General features: G+C 37.7%; 2 protein-coding genes and 1 long non-coding RNA gene across 4 annotated transcripts in view; 2 read left to right on the forward strand and 1 right to left on the reverse strand.

Moving 5' to 3' along the window:
- Positions 1-8,732: 8,732 nt before the first annotated feature.
- Positions 8,733-11,165, forward strand: LOC113583765 (phosphoglycerate mutase 1-like). Its single transcript, XM_027020324.2, has 4 exons — positions 8,733-8,948; positions 9,714-9,988; positions 10,321-10,498; positions 10,708-11,165. Exons 1-4 carry the CDS (start codon positions 8,810-8,812, stop codon positions 10,875-10,877), a joined length of 762 nt encoding a protein of 253 aa, XP_026876125.2. The 5' UTR covers positions 8,733-8,809; the 3' UTR covers positions 10,878-11,165.
- A 740-nt stretch (positions 11,166-11,905) lies between these two features.
- LOC113586939 lies at positions 11,906-14,352 on the reverse strand. The gene is made up of 2 exons (XR_003411681.2): positions 14,232-14,352; positions 11,906-12,881 (listed from the first exon to the last, which is right to left on the reverse strand). It is a non-coding gene; the product is annotated as an uncharacterized LOC113586939 (long non-coding RNA).
- Positions 14,339-18,733, forward strand: part of marveld1 (MARVEL domain containing 1) — a 34,810-nt gene continuing 30,415 nt past the window's right edge. Inside the window, exons 1-2 of one of the 2 annotated variants that reach the window (XM_027025289.2) lie at positions 14,339-14,462; positions 14,593-15,755. In XM_027025289.2, the coding sequence (XP_026881090.1) occupies positions 14,643-15,131 (489 nt within the window). In that variant the 5' untranslated portion in view covers positions 14,339-14,462; positions 14,593-14,642 and the 3' untranslated portion in view covers positions 15,132-15,755. Of the gene's footprint in view, positions 15,756-18,733 lie in introns of those variants that run through there. The other variant, XM_027025210.2, reaches the window with a different exon arrangement.

Consider the following 18,733-nt stretch of genomic DNA (forward strand, 5'->3'; position numbering starts at 1 on the left):
CAACCAATCACGTCGCCCACGCGACCAGCGATAACTGTACCCACTGGCACCAATCACGTGACATAATAAAGGGAAATAATTAAGTGGGCAGGGGAAATACTATTTGGATTATACATACAGGGAACGAAGGTGAGACACTTATGTTTAGATTGAATTGACTTCCACATTAAAAACTGAAATGTACTCAGTTCCCTGGTTTGACTGCAGTTATGCAGTGCTACACCCGGTATACACATTTAATATAATTAAAATGCAGTACATGTGATGGAAGTGTTTTGCACAACAGGTATCATGTATGCTTGTGAAAATATAACTAAAGTCACATAATAAAGTATGAATCAATGTGCAACGACGTGGAAACTTGTTTAATATATCACAGATAGTCTTCTCATGAAAATAAACCATTTTAATCATCTTTTACTAGCTGCCTAGCAGTAGGTTTGTTACAATATAGATACATTTTAACCTGTCCAAAAGTTCATTCCCAATGTAGGCTTAATTTACCTTAATTAATATTTGATTTGGAAAACATCTTTTTCTTCCACAAAAAAGTCCATCACCCACTCTCCCCCCCCCGAAATAATGAAACTTATTTGCCAAATAGACTACTCCATCCTCAGCAAGCATCTTATGAAAAATGCTATGAAGGCTGGTATTGGTCTGTATTAAAGATGGTCTCAGATGTGGAAATGGTGTCATATTTGAATATGGGATATTTGGCTTGCATGAATGAGAGACAAGAAGTCTAGTCCCCTAAAAAAACAGGAATGGTCTTTGAGCAAATGAGGTTATACATCCAAGGTTCTCTTCTATGGTGGTGGGCTACATGTATTAATTCTGACGAGCACCGTGCATACTAGGAAATTGCAGTATTTTGACTTTCATTTACCTAATCAATTAATGCTAATGGTTTATTTATTGTTTTGTGTGTGTGTGTTTAATTTGATATTATTAGTGTATTTAACGGTGAAGTGTATATTTTGTGCCGTGCACTGTGAGAACAGCCAGAGTATGTGCAGGGAGTATGTGCAGAGGAGGTAAAGCCACATGATCATACTAACAAACTCTGACATATGGGGGTTACTGGCAAAGAAATCACACCTATAGTTTATGTACAAATCTAATGTCTGCATGAAAAACCAATTCATCACACAAACTACATATTGAACCTGCAGTGATCACTTTGTTTTTTGAAAATTAATGCATGGTTATGATAACATTTGAAATTATACCCACATATAACGCCACCTTAGTTAAATTCTCAGAGTCTACAACCCATCTGTTGCCATACCTAGATAAGTGAGGCATTTTCTAGCACTTTATCAGTACCCAGTAATAAACAGGAAGAGGGTGGCTGACAAATTGTGCATACCAACAGATTATGTACAGTATGTATACTTACAAAACACATAAATATGTATATCTCAAATTTCCCAGTGGGTATAGGTGCAAGGTGTTTCTTGTCATAAGTGAGTGTATTTGCTCCCAAGTGGTTACAGTGGAACAAATACCAACACTAAAATAAAGAATAAGTAGATTCTTTAGAATAAATGCATCCTGTGGCTCTCAAGTTGTGGTCTATCCTCTGAGGCTCAAAGCAGTACAAGTTGAGGAATTCATTTAAAGCTATGTGCTCCTTTTCCATAAAGCGAGACCAGTCTACATTTAATATACAGTGCAAGTGAGGATTCCACACACAAAATAATTTTAACAGAGCAAGGTAATATGTATTCTAATGCATTACACACATTAGGAAAATGTATCACAAAGTAATCTCTAATAATAAAAAATATTGCATTAACAATACATGTGACCAAAATGTTGAAAGATGTTTTGACAGCCAATGCTAGTTTCAAAGGTGAACAAATTAGTTGTTGGACAGCTAGCTAAAGCACAGAAGTGCCCGATCAAGAGTCCTCTTTTTAAAAATACACTTTTCTTAAGACATTATCTCACAGTTTGTCCTACCACTTGTCCTTATTATCAGTACTCTTTCCTTTCCCAAGTGCTTTTCCTTAATTAGACCCCAATCATTATTTGCTTATACAAAAAATTATTTTTCTTACATCAAGCTGCTTGTAGATTAAGTAAAAGTTTTTTAAAATTGCACATTGCGTGTCCCCCTTTTCAGAATAGCTACAGATCAATGATATATAAAGAATATAAAGAAGAGATGAAAATGCCAGGAGAATGGAGGAAGCTAATTAATAGGGGCAGACCTGTCCTGTCCTGAAAAATCAGAAATGAGAAGAGGGAGCTGAATCTCATCCTAAATATTTCCATATTATCTTCTTTTACTTGGTTTAGTTACAGTTACATAGCTCTCCCACCAGGTGGCCAACCGCCCTTAACTTTGAAAGCTTTTATGTGGTCATTGCATTTTGGCAAGCAGTATGCTAACCAGTAAGGACTTGAAATAAGCTGACATAAAGCAATTCTTTATCCCACAAAGGGGTTCTTAGTATAAAATTATTTATGTTGGAAAGTCTTTAGTCCTCGTATGCGCTGAACAAATTTAAGTAATTTAGGTGCTGGCAACACCAAGGTGTTGATTCCTAAGGAGCACTGACACCGTAATATTGATAAATATGAAAATTGCCATTTTCCAAATGCTGCAAATCTAATAACTGTAAGTAATGTATGTTATAGTGAAAATTTACCCTTGTTTTTCTGTCCAAAATCCAGGGTATATAGTATAGTATATAGTAATGTTAAAGTAAATAATAAATAGTAATTTTATAATAAATTGTAGTAAAAAAAACCCTGTTCATACTAAAACCAATTCCTTTTGTATAGGGAAGATTGTAAAAAAGTGAATATAATGGAATAAGCAATATTATAAACCAAACAGTGAGTCCTAGATGCAGCAGAGAAAGACAACCAGTTCTTGATAGAGCTATCAGAGCACATGAACTTCTCAGGAATTAATTCCCTACTGCTAATGAGATTAGCTAGGCTCCTAGGTATTTCTGAGAACTGAATGCATCACTGAGGAGGGACCTTTTCCAGACACTCTATCTATCTATCTATCTATCTATCTATCTATCTATCTATCTATCTATCTATCTATCTATCTATCTATCTATCTATCTATCTATCTATCTATCCATCCATCCATCCATCCATCCATCCATCCATCCATCCATCCATCCATCCATCCATCCATCCACCCATCCATCCATCCATCCACCCACCCACCCACCCACCCATCCATCCATCCATCCATCCATCCATCCATCCATCCATCCATCCATCCGAGAAAATTTTGGGAATCTTAACATGTTCACTACCGTGATTGTGAGGGCAGTAGCATATGATTTACATAATTCTCATTCATCAAACCATTCTGCAACCCTACTATAATATTCTTAATTATGTAAATGCCAATGGTGTGTTCTTCCAGATTGGTCTGATCACATTGTCATTTACAGTTTGTCTGCCTTTTCCCTCTTATATTGCACTAACACACGAGAATCATGGCCATTGAATGTATGATCCACCACAAAATCCCTGTTTTCTGATTTCTTTCCCATAGATTTCAATGCATTTCTCACTATAGTCAGTGTTTCTGTTGAAATACTAGCTAGTTAAGCTTTTTGTGTCCATGTGCAAAGAGTTCACTTTTTATACATAGTCAGGTTTTTAAAAAGTCTCCCACAAAAGTCAGAGATTTAGTCATAGAAATTGAGCCATGACAGTGCTTATACGCAATAGGCTTGCTGCCAAAACAATATGACTACTGGGGTCACTCCAAGTATTTGTATAATTTACAGTGATGCTGGTACCTGCCTGTGGTATTTTGTAAAACACAAAAATACCACATAAACATTAACTGGCAGTTACAGATGTAGTCTGAGAAACTTTGTTCTGGACTGCATCAGCAAATAAGTAAGAGACCAACATTTTGTGGACAGATTAAAATATACAGTTACAAGCAACTTTACTAAAACTTTATTAGTAACATCCAAATTATTTCTACTATTAAACTATTAATATTAAACTATTACACACACACACACACACACACACACACACACACATATACATATATACATACATACATACATACATATGCGCTGAAAAAGATCTGAAGCCCACTAAGCCAATGCAGTTCCTGGGAGATGAGGAGATGGTACACAAAGCCATGGAGGCTGTGGCAGTACAGGGCAAGGCCAAGAAGTAGAGTCTTTTATTTAGACCAGCTTTTCAAAGGTTTGTTGTTGGTCAGCACCGAACAGCTACCACTAGTGATCACTCATGATTCTGTATGTTTGCATTTGTAAACGTATATGTAAAGACGCGTAAGGGAGTTAAGACATTTGTATTTTGATGAAATTGTCCTTTTCCAAGTTTTCCAAGTAAAGACTGAAACGTATTTAGTTATCTATTGCATTTTGCACAGTATATTTGATATATTAATGGCAGCTGTACAGTGTTACACTCAGGAATAAACATTTAAACTCAATAAAATGGATGTGTTTTGCACAACAGGTGTCTTATATACTTGTGAAAATATTTCTAAAGAACTGTTCTTAGTTTAGTCACATAAGTAAAGTGTTGTGTGATAATGAATTCCTGATTTACTGAGTCAATGGACATGGAAACCTTTAATCCATCTCTCTCTCTCTCTCTCTCTCTCTCTCTCTCTCTCACTCTCTCTCTCTCTCTCTCTCTCTCTCTCTCTCTCTCTCTCTCACACACACACACACACACACACACACACACACACACACACACACACACACACACCGCATAAAAATATTTACTGTTTTAATGCTTGTTTAGTAACTGCTCCTATAGCTATACTAAAGTAGGTCAATGAAAATTCCAGTTTTTTAGACTTCTTAACTCTCACTCATGCAGATCAAAGTTAATCTTCACATATGAGACCACCTATAATACAGAATACAGAGCTCTTACATACAGAAACTTGCAGGCTTGGCTTCTAAATACAAATTTAGCCTACTTTGGGACTGCATTTTTAGACATCTTAAAATGTATCTATATTGACACATTTATAGACAGTCTAACAAAATAATAATGTGCCTTTGAAACAAACATTCCGCCTGTCAGCTACCAAAACAGGATTACAACAGTTTGTTTTTATGAGAAGTCTGAGGATTAGTTATTTAGAGAGATTTTTTAAAAGCATACATGATACCTGTTATGCAAAACTCTAGCTGCATTGGATTTGATTGAGTTTAAATGTTTATACCTAAGTAAAGCACTGCATAACATCCATTAATATGTAAAATACAACTTTAAAGAAGAGTTTCATCTAAATATTAGTGTTTTTTTCTTTACTCCCTTGCTAACTGTTATGTCATTACAAATATTGTGTAAATGCACTAGAGAACTGAGTATCTTGGAAGAAGACAATTTTATCAAAACATAAGTGTTTTGTCTTTATTCCCTTTGGTGTCTTTACAACCCAAATAAAACATATATGTAAATACAGGAGCTGTAGTGACATTCCAAATATTGAAGGTGTTCTAAGAAGAAAACTGAAAAGAACATATGCGAGTGCATGTATGGAGAGTCTATTCTCCACGCACAAAAGCACAGTGCCTAGCTGGCAAAAAAGAAAAAGAAAAAAGGCACTAATATAAACATGCTGGCAGTAAGAGAAGTAAGAGAAGTTTTCTCTTAGGCATCTTCTAAGGAAGATGTAGTTGAACAATGCACAGGACTGGAGGAAAGTACCTGTGGGCTTTAAATAAGAGACAAAACCAAAAAAAAGCACATGTGCTTGTGGGCAGTGGTAGCTTAGTGGTTAAGATACTCAATTATTAATCAGAAGGTTGCCAGTTTGAGCCCTACCACCATCGTATTGCCATTCTTGGGCCCCTGAGCAAAGCCCATAACCCTCAATTGCTTAAATTGTTTTCAGCCAGAATTATAAATTGCTTTGGATAAAAGCATCAGCTAAATGCTGTAAATAATTAGGCATCAGCAGGTGTGGGGTGTGTGTTTGTCCCTCTGTCTGGTTGCCTGGTGTATTGTGACACTCCTCCACTATAATACCCACCAAATATGGAGCAAATTGTTTAACCAATACATGGCATCTCTAGAGTTTTAAATTTGGGATCCAACATAAATCATGAAATGGCATGATGTATTTCCAAGAAACATTTGGTGGTCCCTGAATACAGGCTTGGTATAAATATTGAGTAAAACATTGAAATTACAGTGTACAAACATGTTGCAATGTTGACATGGATACAGAACACTCCCAAATGCAAGCATACACTGAATCTTTGGGTCAACTGAATGATGTCACACCCTTTGAAAAGTTGGTCTAAATAAAATACTCTACTTCTTGGCCTTGCCCTTTGCTGCCACATGGCTTTGCAGACCATCTCCTCATCTCCCAGGAACTGCATTAGCTTAATGGGCTTCAAGTTCTTGTCCAGCTCATAAAGAATAGAGATTACAGTAGGGAGGTCCAGCTCCATAATTGCTTCTTCTGACATATCTGTGAGAAAAAAAAAATAGCACTATAGATTCATTTAGTAACATATGATCAATGCATAAAGGCACACTGGGAAAAGTACAAAACCAAGTCACTGATAGTATGCTTATTTATACATAAATCCATCTGAAAATAACATTTAAACAAAAAGTGGAAACCTCCAAGGGACATAATACAGAAGTCACATGTAATAGAGATGTTACAGAATGCAACAGTCCCTTCCAGTGGCTTCACTATAACCCTTAAATACTTTCTGGGTGGCTTGGAGGACAGGATCAGTCTCAGTTCTTTTCTAACACCAACCAGCATGCATCACTTAATGGACAGAGAGCACAAAGTGCTACCTAAATCTATTTTGAACACATAATTTAATTGCAAAGTACTACATGCATCCATTTTCAACAACACATTAACCATGAAAAAGCCATGTTATGTCATTCCAGTAATATCAACTGGCTATTTACAAAGGTGTACTTTACTTTACAGGTACGTGTCCTGATCTCAGCACTAGCATAAAAAAGGAATGAAGAGTAGAAATATTGTAAGAACTGTACAGAAAGCAGCTCAGCTGTGAATGAAACAACTGACATGCTCCACAAAAGTGAAGACTTACAATATACAGCTTTATCTGTTTTGAGTATTTAATGTACCTATGTTTTAGTCACACTCACTGGACAATTCATTAGATTCACCTGTTTTATATGTGAAATATGTTATATGTATATATACACCTGTTTTATAGTGATATGGTCTGTAATTGCCAGTTAGTGGCAACCTTCTCTTGCAACTTTGCAAAATACCTTAGAAAGGTACCAGCATCAATATAACCTTCTATAGCAGTCATATTGTTTTGGCAGCAAGCCCATTGTGTAGAAGCACTGCCATGGCTCAATTTCAATGACTAATTTCTTTTGCAGAAGACTTTATAAAAACCTATCTATGTACAAAAGTGCACTTCAAAAGAAACACTGACTAAAGTGACAGTTGAACTTAAATCTAGGGGAAAGAATCAGTAAACAGAGATTTTGTGGTTGAATACATATACTCAATGACCATGATTCAAGAGTAAAAGGAAGAGAAACTAAATGTGGTGAGAGTATGTCAGTGTAGAATGTGATCAGATCAAATATGAAAGAGCACACCACTGGCATTTACAGAGAGAGGGTTGCAAAATGCTTTGATGAGTATGATAGTTATGTAAGTCACATATTATGGCCTTCATAGTAACCAGACATGCCAAGGCCCACTAAAGTTGTTCTAGCAGGGAGACAAATGGATAGAGAGAGAAATCCAGAATGACAATACTGTTCCCTGGGAATCAAACTCATGACCTTTGTGTTGCCATAAAAGTAATTAAAAATGCTTTTGTAATCATGGATTAAAGATTGACATCCCTGAAAGAATTTTGAAATAAACGTCCCAATGCAGTGGACAGTGGTACATCAGTGGTTAAGGTACTTGACTGGTAATCAGAAAATTGCCAGTTCAAGCCCCACCACTGCCAGGTTGAGCAAGACCCTTAACCCTCAATTTCTCAAGTTGTATTTAGTCATAATTTTGAGTTGCTTTGGATAAATGTGAAATTCTGTAAATCTTCAGTGAAATGCTGTAAGTGCAGGAACTAGGTGGGGGTGCTAGTCATCAGTTTGTTCAACTCTGGTGTAGGTGAGATTCTGGCAAGTAGACTAGACTACAATCTATGTGGCCTGTATTTTACCAGTAGACTAAAATGACCAGTTTCAGTCACTAATTTTATAGTTATAATTGACATTTAAATTATTTGGGGGAATATATATGAGAGTAAGATACATAACATAAAACATAAGCTGCAACAAATAAATATAAAACAAATAAGACAAACAAACAACTAAAATATTGTGATTAATTGTTCCCAACATCATCAGCACATGTTCATTAAAGGGAAAAAAAAGTTCATCAACAGAAAAAATGCAGTTTGTAACTTTGGTAACTTTTATTTGTAATTTGTAGCTCACATGAAGGTATCTCATAAAACCTTATTCTAATATCTGAACTGATTCCTCTTTTAATAGCTTTTGCCCTGTATTTACTCATATGTGCCCAGAGGCACATCAGTACACAACTAGGTGGAGTACTGTTGGAAAGTTCCCTGAGGTTGCTCATTTTCATTGGTGAAATCATGAGATGCAGCTGACATCATTCAGCATAGTACTGGTGAACACACAATAAAAGCAAGGGTCCGTTTTGTAAAGCACTGGCCGTGGTCAACTAGCTGTGCTACTGGTACTCGGTTATTGTGCATAGTTATTTTGGATCTACACTTTAGCTACTGTTCTTTTATAACATAGCAAACTACAAATGTCTACCTACAAAATAATTCTCATTTGCCATGGGGAGACTTGTTGGGACCAGCAGAATCGCATTTGTGGTTGGTATGACTCTGACCTGTGCGAGAATGGGATTCAGCAGGTGAAGAGATGTGGACAGGTTTTGAAAGGTAATGCCACTCACCGATACTTTTGTTGCAATTCTGTTTTATTTAAAACATTGGCAGTAGAAGAGTTTAAAAGCTGTGACCTCATATTAAGCAAGTATTCAGTATTAGGGTAACAGACCTACTAATATTTCTGAAAATGTATAGTCAATTTTACTCCTCTACAGCTCTTACTAGGTAGAGCAGCCACTGCATGTTGCTAATTACCTTACCAAGATGGGTTTGATTCCCAGAGTGCAAATACCAACATACTCTGGATACGAGCATGTGCCAAATGCAGTGAATTAATTTATGATAGTTTTCACAATTTTTTAAGAGGGGCACAGTGCTTGGCTGAAAGGCCTGTCCATCATATTACTGAATCTCACTAGAACGACACACAGACAGATACTTTATTGATCCCAAAAGACAGACGTGCACCCTGGTACTGTGCATTTCATTTTATTTTGCCAAAGTATAGACTGACTAATGCAGTCTAGTATTGTGTTCTTATCAGAAGTTCAACTAAATCAGTTGAAACTCCCCATAGTTAGTGTCAATCTACTACGCATAGAGATGTATTTAATCTGATGGGAATGTGCAGCATGGAATGTGATTTCATTTCATTTTCATGTGCCAAATAGTCTACCCTTTGCATGTAGCAATCCTCATGCTCTTGTTGTAATCACAAGTTTTCTTTTTATGCTAATACAATTTACAACAATGTTTTATAATTTACCATAGTGACTGGTCTGGTAAGTAAATTCTGTATGTTTTTTTCCTCTGCAGAGGGTGGATTTGAGATTGACCACACCTTCACTTCTGTTATGAAGAGGGCCATCCGTACTTTATGGACCATTTTGGATGATACCAATCAGATGTATGTACCTGTTCGCAGGGCATGGCGTCTAAATGATCGTCATTATGGTAGTCTGACTGGGCTAACTCATGCTGAGGCTGCAGCAAAGTATGGAGAGGCCCAGGTCAAGATATGGAGATTCTCCTATGATGTGCCCCCTCCTCCGATGGAGGCGGACCATGAATTTTACAATGTCATTAGGAAGGTGAGTTCATGTGTATCAATGAGGTCAATACAAGAATAATGAAATGAATAAAATTCCACTTTTACCTGTTTAGCTTTTGATAATTATCCTAAGTCACTGTGTAACAGGAATACATCTTGTTGCTGGTTAATAAATACTACAGTTCAAAAGCCAAAGTTTAACTGGGATGTTTTTGAACGGACTAAAGAGCCACTCTTGAGTGTCATGACCTGAGATGGTTCAAGCTCAATTGTCCACTTATAAACACAAGGCCATACTGTCAAGTTACATCTTTCAGATCTACAGAGCATATGCAGGCCAAATGTTTTAAATGCCTTCTGGTCCTTCTGTAGGATCGGCGCTATTCTGACCTGACTGAGGACCTACCTTCTTGTGAAAGCCTGAAGGACACTGTTGCCCGTACACTACCATTGTGGAATGAAGAGATTGCCCCTCTAATTAAGAAGGGCAAGAGAGTGTTGATTGTTTCCAATGGCAACAGTCTGAGGGGTATCATAAAGCACATGGAAGGTGGGTATTGCATTCTATATCATCTTTATTAAATTTAACTTCTTATGATGTCCCTCAGATGCTCCCGCTTTTTAAATGTTATTTTCAGATGGATTTACTTATAAATGAGCATACTATCAGTGACTCAGCTTGGTACTTTTTCCAGTGTGCCTTTATGCACTGATCATATGTTACTAAGTTAATCTATAGTACTCAATTTTTTCTCACAGGCTTGTCAGAAGAAGCACTTGTGGAACTGAACATCCCTAAAGGAATCCCTATTCTTTATGAGCTGGACAAGAACCTGAAGTCCGTTAAACCAATGCAGATCCTGGAAGATAAGGAGATGGTGCGCCAAGCCATGGAGTCTATGGCAGGAAAGGGCAAGGCCAAGAAGTAGATTCCTTTACCAGACCATCAATGGGTGTTATTGGTCATCACTGACCAGCTACCACTAGTGATCACTCATGATTCTGTGTCTGCATTTGGGAGTTTTCTGTACCCATGTTAACATTGCATCATGTTCATAAACTGCAACTTCATTGTATCCAACTAGCAGGTAGTTCTAAATGTTAATTAACCTAGCCTAAATTCAGGGACCACTAAATTTATCTTTGAAAAACATATCATGCCTTGTCATAATGTATGATGGACCACAGATCAAAATAAAATAGTTTTGGGCTTTCGATGTCATGTGATGGTCATACAATTTACAGTTATTTTACACCTTTCTCCTCATATGGTTGGTATTTATAGTGGAGAGGAATTTGTTATTCTCAGTTTACTTATTTAAGCTGTTCTTAACAGCAACTGCATTAACATATTATTTGGGTTGTAAATACATCAAAGGGAGTAAAGACAAGACACTTGTGTTATGGCCCAGGCTTGGTCATGATAGCCGAGGCTCAGACCACAGCAAAAGATAGAGGAAAACGATTGTTTCTCTTGTTAATTGGATAGCAGGTCAAATATCAGGAGCCAATAAGGCCAAAATAAACAGCTATAAGGTGAAAAATACTGTATCTACCCAAACTATGTCCCTAACTCCCTTTTGATAAACCAGAGAAAATATGAATATAAGCAAAAAGGCATTAACTGCCTACTACTGTACTCCTGTACCTACTCCCACTGGCACTATTTGCACATACTGTCTGGTATTTACAAAGCATTTAAAATCAAAAGGGTAGTGATGGGATATTCGATACTGAGGTAGCAAGTAATCGTATCACTATTGAAAAGCACAGATTTAGTGATTTGACACACTATAATGTGACTCATGATGTATGAAGCTTCAAATGTCACTGAACCATTGGATGGGGGTGGGACTGTTTGGCACTATCCTATATTGTGCAAGCTGAAAGAGGGTGTAAAATCCCCATGCATATTTTTAATACACATTTAGAAATGAGGAAAATATGGAAGCAAAAGAACATTTACATTTTCTGTATTACATTTTCACATCAAAAGTGAAGCAATTATATAAAACTAATTATTGCAGAACTGTAATGCCTAAACATCATTACTGATCATCAATTTTTTTTAACGATATAATGAAAACGGTGTAGTGTGGTATAGTTTGCAGTGCTGCACACGTTTGAACCTATTGCTACTATAATTTTGTACAGCCACCAGGTGTCACTATTTTGGTATTGGCTTTAATGCTTCGACTTTTAGCAGCACAATCAGGAAGAAGTCCCAAACGCTTCACAAGGCTTCATCTGCCCATCACTAGAAAAGGGTCAAATCCCATAGGCAAAACATACAATCAAAGACAGGCAATAGGGTCCAAACACAGAATAATTAAAGAGGTTTCAAATAAGCAGCTAAGTACAGGAAACAAAAGACAGCAGTCACTATGTATAGGAACTTGTCACAATTTATAAGGAGGAGAGTCGGGAAGAAGTCAATCATGTACTAGAGGAGATAAATAGAAGTTGGGAAGCAGCCAGTCAGGAAGAGGACTGACCATTAAATCCGGGACAGGAAAGGGAATGATTAGCTATATCTGAAACATGTAAATCAATGCCTGAAGAAATGATCAAATAATGATGTCTGTATGATATAAAAATGATATTTCTGTAGTGGCAGGGTAGAAACATGCCTTAAAAATAGTGGGGTGGTCTCCTGGGCACAGGTTAAACATCTCAGAGTAAAGGAATCAGCATTGACAGCAGATTACATTTAATCTGTTCTGGGTCTTAATTTGAGCTTTAGTGGTGGAAAAAATTGTCTGTGTCTTTCTTAGATGAGTGCACTATTCTGGATCATATTAGACTTTGTTTGAGAAGGCTTCATCCTGATTGTACTGGTAAAAGACCAGTGGAGCCCTCTGATGCCCAGGACAGCTTCTGTAGTTGTTCCAGCTTCATCTTGTAGAGAATGCTGGCAACCCAGCCTTGTGGTCCTGTCAGACACCACAGGGACAGAGAACATTGGTGAGGGCAGTGTCTTGCATCGTACCAAAAAGGTCTATTTATAAGACCTGTCCAAAGAGAACAAACTGATACCATTTGTTTTAAGAGCTGAGTGCAGCAAACACAAAACACCATGACATTGAGAGTTACCTCTTTTCTAACATCATTACAACTTTGTCACAAGGTGGCACAGTTTAAGTTGTCTAAACAGTGTTATGAAACCATTGTCACAGTTTATTTGTGTTTGCTGAGACGCCATAGTGAGAGCCCTAATGTCATTAAGTGTAAACATGAGAGTCATAAATGACAGAGGGAAAAAAAAAATACACTTAACACAACATTCATGGAAGATCTAGGGGCATATTAACTTCTCAAAACTTGTTTGCTGGTTCTCAAAATGAAAAAAACAACAAACAAAAAACAATAATTAGGTTCTTTTTGAACACCATTATAAACTTTAAATACTTGTAGGTGTTAACTTATATAATCAACGGGTCTACTATAACATGGGCTACTACAAAAAACTTGGATACATGTTAACACACAAACTATAGGTGTTGTGGCTTTACTTGCCAATGCATAGACCTTATTGAAATGAAAATTATTGTATGAAAATGTTCTGTATAAAGGGACTGATTTTTTTTAGTCCTTTCTGGGAAAACATGAAGCAGACAAGTGCTCTGAAGATAGCCTAATTCGCCGATATCAGTCTCTTTGCAGTTCAAAAACGCACAATGTATTTTAAAACGTAACCAAGTTATTGTGACCATAATTGTAATAGGCTCTTAGAATATACAATCACGTATTTTAGCCAAATAAACCTAAACACCTGAAAAAAGCTAAATTGCCTGTTTGCGTGACACCCATTAAGCTAAAATCAGTCTCCATACAATTAATGACTTAAAGAGTATTTTACTAAACATTTACCGTAATAATAGTCAGTCTTGTCTGATTTTGCGTACATTGCGTACGGTCCTGCCTAAGCTTCCGTTAGCCACCAACACCCTCTCTTGCAATCCACATATCTTTAACGGTAAGCGCTCAACAGCAACAATTAATCCTCTAAAAGCGCAAAAGACGTTTATCTCCACCCACAGGGATGGGTTGAACACAAACGATGTGTTCCCAGTTTTTAATGGGGAGGGGTCCTGGCACAGCCACGTTTCAAAGGTGTAATCCAGTGACGTCAATGACCGAAGGTCTTCGCGTTTTTCGGTAGGGTTGAAAACCAAACTCACAGAGCCTGCTTAGGACACGAGGCCTTCATAGAAAGTTACTAAACGTTAAATTTCAACATCACTTGAGTACTTGTTTAGAATTTAAAAATATTAAAAACAAACCTGTACTGATAAAATCAGTGTCTCTTTGAACGTCTTTGCATTTGTATCTGATTAATAGAGAGGGATTGTTAGGATTTCAGGCCAGCCCACTACTTTCTGAGCTTCCTCCTCCAGCTGCTCTAAGGAAAAGAGGGGGAGGGAGACAAAGCACAACAGCTGCTACAGAGGAAACGGAAGGGACGAAACACAGAAAACTCATTTCAAAACCTCGAGGCTGTACTCACATTTGCTGTATGTATTCCTCTTTTTTCTAATCTACAATCTTCTGAAAAGTTTAGCATAATTTATTCTCCTTTTTTTCATCTCAAGTTGTTTTTTTAAATTTTTTTTTATTAAAAAAAAATCTGGTTGTGGCAAACAGCCTCCACCCTAAACAGGAGAAAGAGAAGAGAGCTACTCCATAGCAAGGAGATGCCCCCGCAGCCACAGGTGAAGAGGAATTTCCTGGAGTTCCTCAAGAGCTTTATTGGGATTGTCAGGCTCCTTCAAATCCTTCTGGGAGCAGGTCTTTGGGTTACCATCGCTGCAAACAAGTATGAGGGCTCTATTCACTATGTACTGTTTGTTGCTGTGCTCTTCTGGCTCCTCTCGCTAGCCCTCTTTTTTCTCACACTGCTGGACAAACAGGACCTAGTCCCTATCATAGGGGGTGAGCGCTGGTTGTTAACCAACGTAATACACGACATTGCCGCCACCTTGCTTTACTTGTCTGCAATCGGCATCATGATCTACAAGACGGAGAAGAACTCCTTCTGCAACTTAAAGCACTACAAGCACTACTGCCCATACAAGGTCTACCTCACTGGTTCTGTGTTCGCCTCCCTCACTTCCAGCATGTATCTGCTCTCGGCCATTTACGGCTTGTGTAGAAAGTGCAGGGGCGAGCAGACTGTGGTGTAACAGCTCTTCATAGGCTAAGGATGATGGTGGGATGGGGGAGGGCATTTGCCCCTCTTCTGGAAAGTCCTGTGTGGGGAAAAGGCCTGGGCCCCGGGTTGCACACAGCTGGATTTTGGAGACTGGAGAAAAGTCTTTTTCTCTTAAAGTAGAGGGTTTAACCCCCTTGTCTCAGGCTTCAAGGTTTGTTGAATTTGAATACAGTAATTTAAAGTCAGTTATACCTTCAGCAGTCATGCAGAAATCTATATTTTATAGTTGTTTTCTATATGTTTTTATGTACAAGATCAAACTACTTAACAAATTATGTAATGAAGTTCTCTTGTTTTCTTTCCCCATACTTTCATGGTGAGCAATTTGTTGCCTCATGCAAATATGCCAAAGTCTGTAGCACTTGTTTCTTATCTGTCTTCACAATAACAACAAAGCAGTCTTTTTAAATGACTGACCTTTCCCATTATAAATGTATAGCTGTCAGAATATAGGTACAAACATATTCTTTGCTTAAAAAGAGCATAGCAAAAATGTTGTGTGAAATGTGTTCAAAAAATACATCTACATGTTTTAATATATAACATGATGTGTCAGTCTTAGCAAACAATGAATAAAAAAGCTGAGAACACTCTCTTTCTCAGTAGTTATTAGTGAGAAGGGTTTGTGAATGGGGCTTGGGTATACTAGTCCAACAGAGATAAGATAAAAACAGCCACCATATCAGCTTTCCCAGACTGCCATTATACATCAGCAGCTGAATAGCAACAAGATCAAACCAGTGGATCATTACTGTGACTGAAAAGCTGTTTTAGACTTTGCATTGTTTTTTTCTCATTGATTTGTTTTTGTCTACTGAATTATTTGTACTGTGTAATTGAGGGCACACTAAATTTGAATAATGGTTACTCGAAAGGGGGTAAACTTACCTTGCTTTCATATATGATAGAGGATAAAATACTAGATGAAGAGCGAAATGACATAATCCCAAAGAGTAACAGAACAGAATATCACTAAACTTCTTTATGACTTCAAAGAGTCACTATATATGTATCAAAAGAACTATATAGGAATAGACCCATTTACATTTTCAATGTGTGTATTAATATACAGTATGAGCAGAATATTCAAAAGAATGAATTCTTCTGCAGACCATCTCTGCTCTCTGCTATAGCTCTGTTGTCTATGAGTGGCAATAAGTCTCTGACTTAAATTCCTATGAACTGGCATGGGTGTACAATGCAGGGTCTGTTCCACACAGTGTGCCAATCACAGGCCTTACTGCAGAACTTCCTGGCTTTGCTCCTTTTGGAGCTATAGAGCTACTTTCTGCATGGATATTTTCTAAAACACACCAATTCACATTTGGTTCACCCCCTCATCTCTTCTACCCCCTTCACCTATACAGTTCTTATTACCATGTTAGGTGCTACAGCCAAAGTGTAGCAACAAACATCTGAGCTAACATAAACAATGGGGAATCAAAAAAAAAAATTATAGTCAGCATATACAAAAAATCCAGAGGAATTTATATTAACCGCAACCAAAAATAAATGTGGATGTACTCATATGGCCAGGGTAATCACGATATCTGTCTCTCTCTCCGTGCTTACTTACCAAAGAACACATTTGATTGCACAGCCATTAATATTTAGATCAAAACCACAAATATAGTTTCTTAACTCTTAAACCAGAAGTACAATATATTGTTTTAGCACAGACATATTTCCCAGGGACAAATTTCATGTAGTGATAAGCTGATAAATCATTTATCCATCAAAATACAATTAATAAAATAATTACTGTTAAGAATGGACGTACATGAACAGATCAAATACCTAGTGTCAAGTCAGAGAGTATGGTAAATATGTTCTATATATGCACAACTATGCAAATCTATAAGACATGAGAAAAGAAGAGAGCATTATGCCTAAAAACAAATGTCAGGAAAGTAGACACTATGGTTCAAGTTTTTGACATATCAACAATACCAGTTTCATTTGACTAAGAGCTACAGTAATGTCTGAGTTCCTCATTCTTGTGAATCTCTGTATCATGTCGACATAGCTGTAGTCTGTGATGCAGGACAGCTGTTGGCTCCTGTGAATATATGAGCAATAGATAAACCCTTGTTAATATTTGCTGCCCACCCCCTTAACTATTGGCAAATTCTGCAGTGCTTTACTGAAAGCAAAACTGCACATGTGCACCCTGCCAAAGTAGTGCTAACCACACTCTCCACACAGTGCTGAGGCACACATTCCTCAGAGTGACGCACCCTTGCTCTGCACAGGATGGAACACACTGACACAGGGAGCAGGCAGAATCAACAGACAAACCCCCAAATGTTGGAAGACAAAAGAGTGAATAACGATGGCAGGTAAATTCAAATAGCTGAGGAAATTTTAAACTAAAAATGACACTGAAGTGTCAATTTTCAATGTTTCTGTAACAGGCCTAATGTTCCATTTCTCTTTAATGAGGGTGTAAGAACAATATAAAACGATACGAGAGCTTTAATACAATGCAATATTCAGTTGTGAATTGCCAAATATTCTAAGAAGGAGGAAATTACTTCACATGTCTGGGAGGCACACAAATCATTGCTGTGGTGCACTAAAACTGTGCAGAACTACAACTTGTTGAATAGGCTATTTATAGGCTTCCGTTTGCTGCCAGCCCATAGCAGATGGCAGGAAGGTGTTATTAACTTCATGAAGTTTTTGCCAATTGTAGTTTATGTGCTGAGTGGGGGTTATGAGGAACAGAGTTAAACACAGATCTAAGGGCTCCAGGAAACAATGCCAGCTCTTATCCTATAGCATATTGCAAAGTCAACGTTTAACATCAAAGAATGTTTTCACATTCTTTTTCCACATCTCTTGGGTCTCTGAACAGTACTGTCATGGGAACATCAAACAGACCTGTGTAATTAAGGAAGCACAGAGAGACTGAATCACTGAATCAGTAGAACGAACATGCTACTCTTGGTATTTAGATATAAATGACAAAGTCAAACTTTGTCAAAACAAAATATAAATAATTAAAGGTATATTTGTAATGGGTGACTTGCACCCCTAGTTGGTAGCCACTAGAGGGAGGCCATGAGCCATGAGGGCTCAGTAGCCTGAGCTCCATCAGGTGGCCTCACTCTATATAACAGCTTCGCAAGGCCACTCTTAGCTAAGGCTTAGTGCATGTGCTAGGCTCACTGGTAATTGGTAATTGGTATTTGGTATTGTCTTGGACAGCGGTCCTCTGTTGCCTTTTTGACCAGTTCTCTGAGGTACAGTTTTCCCTCTGTGTGTCTTCACTTGTTTTTCTGTGGGGAGTTCCCTGCTCTGTCAGTTGTTTGCTGTCTTCCAGTTCTTTTGTCTGTCTGTCTTGCACACCTTGGTGGTTATGATTGAGATCCTTGAGTAGTGCGGACTCGTAAAGTGGGCCTTGCTCCAGTAGGCACGAAGCACCCCCCTCTCCCTCTGATATTTACTGAGTTTCTTTCAACTTTCCTGGAATGTACTGCACAGAGCAGTGTGCCTAGTGCCCCCAGTCTTTCAGTTCCATCACCTTTCCTCTAGTGATTTGACCTTATGTTTGGCTTACACCACTTTTCA

Source organism: Electrophorus electricus, chromosome 11, assembly GCF_013358815.1.
Source record: "Electrophorus electricus isolate fEleEle1 chromosome 11, fEleEle1.pri, whole genome shotgun sequence".
Classification (NCBI taxonomy): Eukaryota; Metazoa; Chordata; class Actinopteri; order Gymnotiformes; family Gymnotidae; genus Electrophorus; species Electrophorus electricus.

What these genes read in the sequence shown, in the direction of transcription:
- LOC113583765 (XM_027020324.2), top strand. Translation starts at nt 8,810, where the DNA reads ATGTCTACCTACAAAATAATTCTCATTTGCCATGGGGAGACTTGTTGG. An exon ending in TTTACAATGTCATTAGGAAG is followed by an intron (nt 9,989 to 10,320) that starts GTGAGTTCATGT and finishes GTCCTTCTGTAG; the next exon opens with GATCGGCGCTATTCTGACCT. An exon ending in TATCATAAAGCACATGGAAG is followed by an intron (nt 10,499 to 10,707) that starts GTGGGTATTGCA and finishes TTTTTCTCACAG; the next exon opens with GCTTGTCAGAAGAAGCACTT.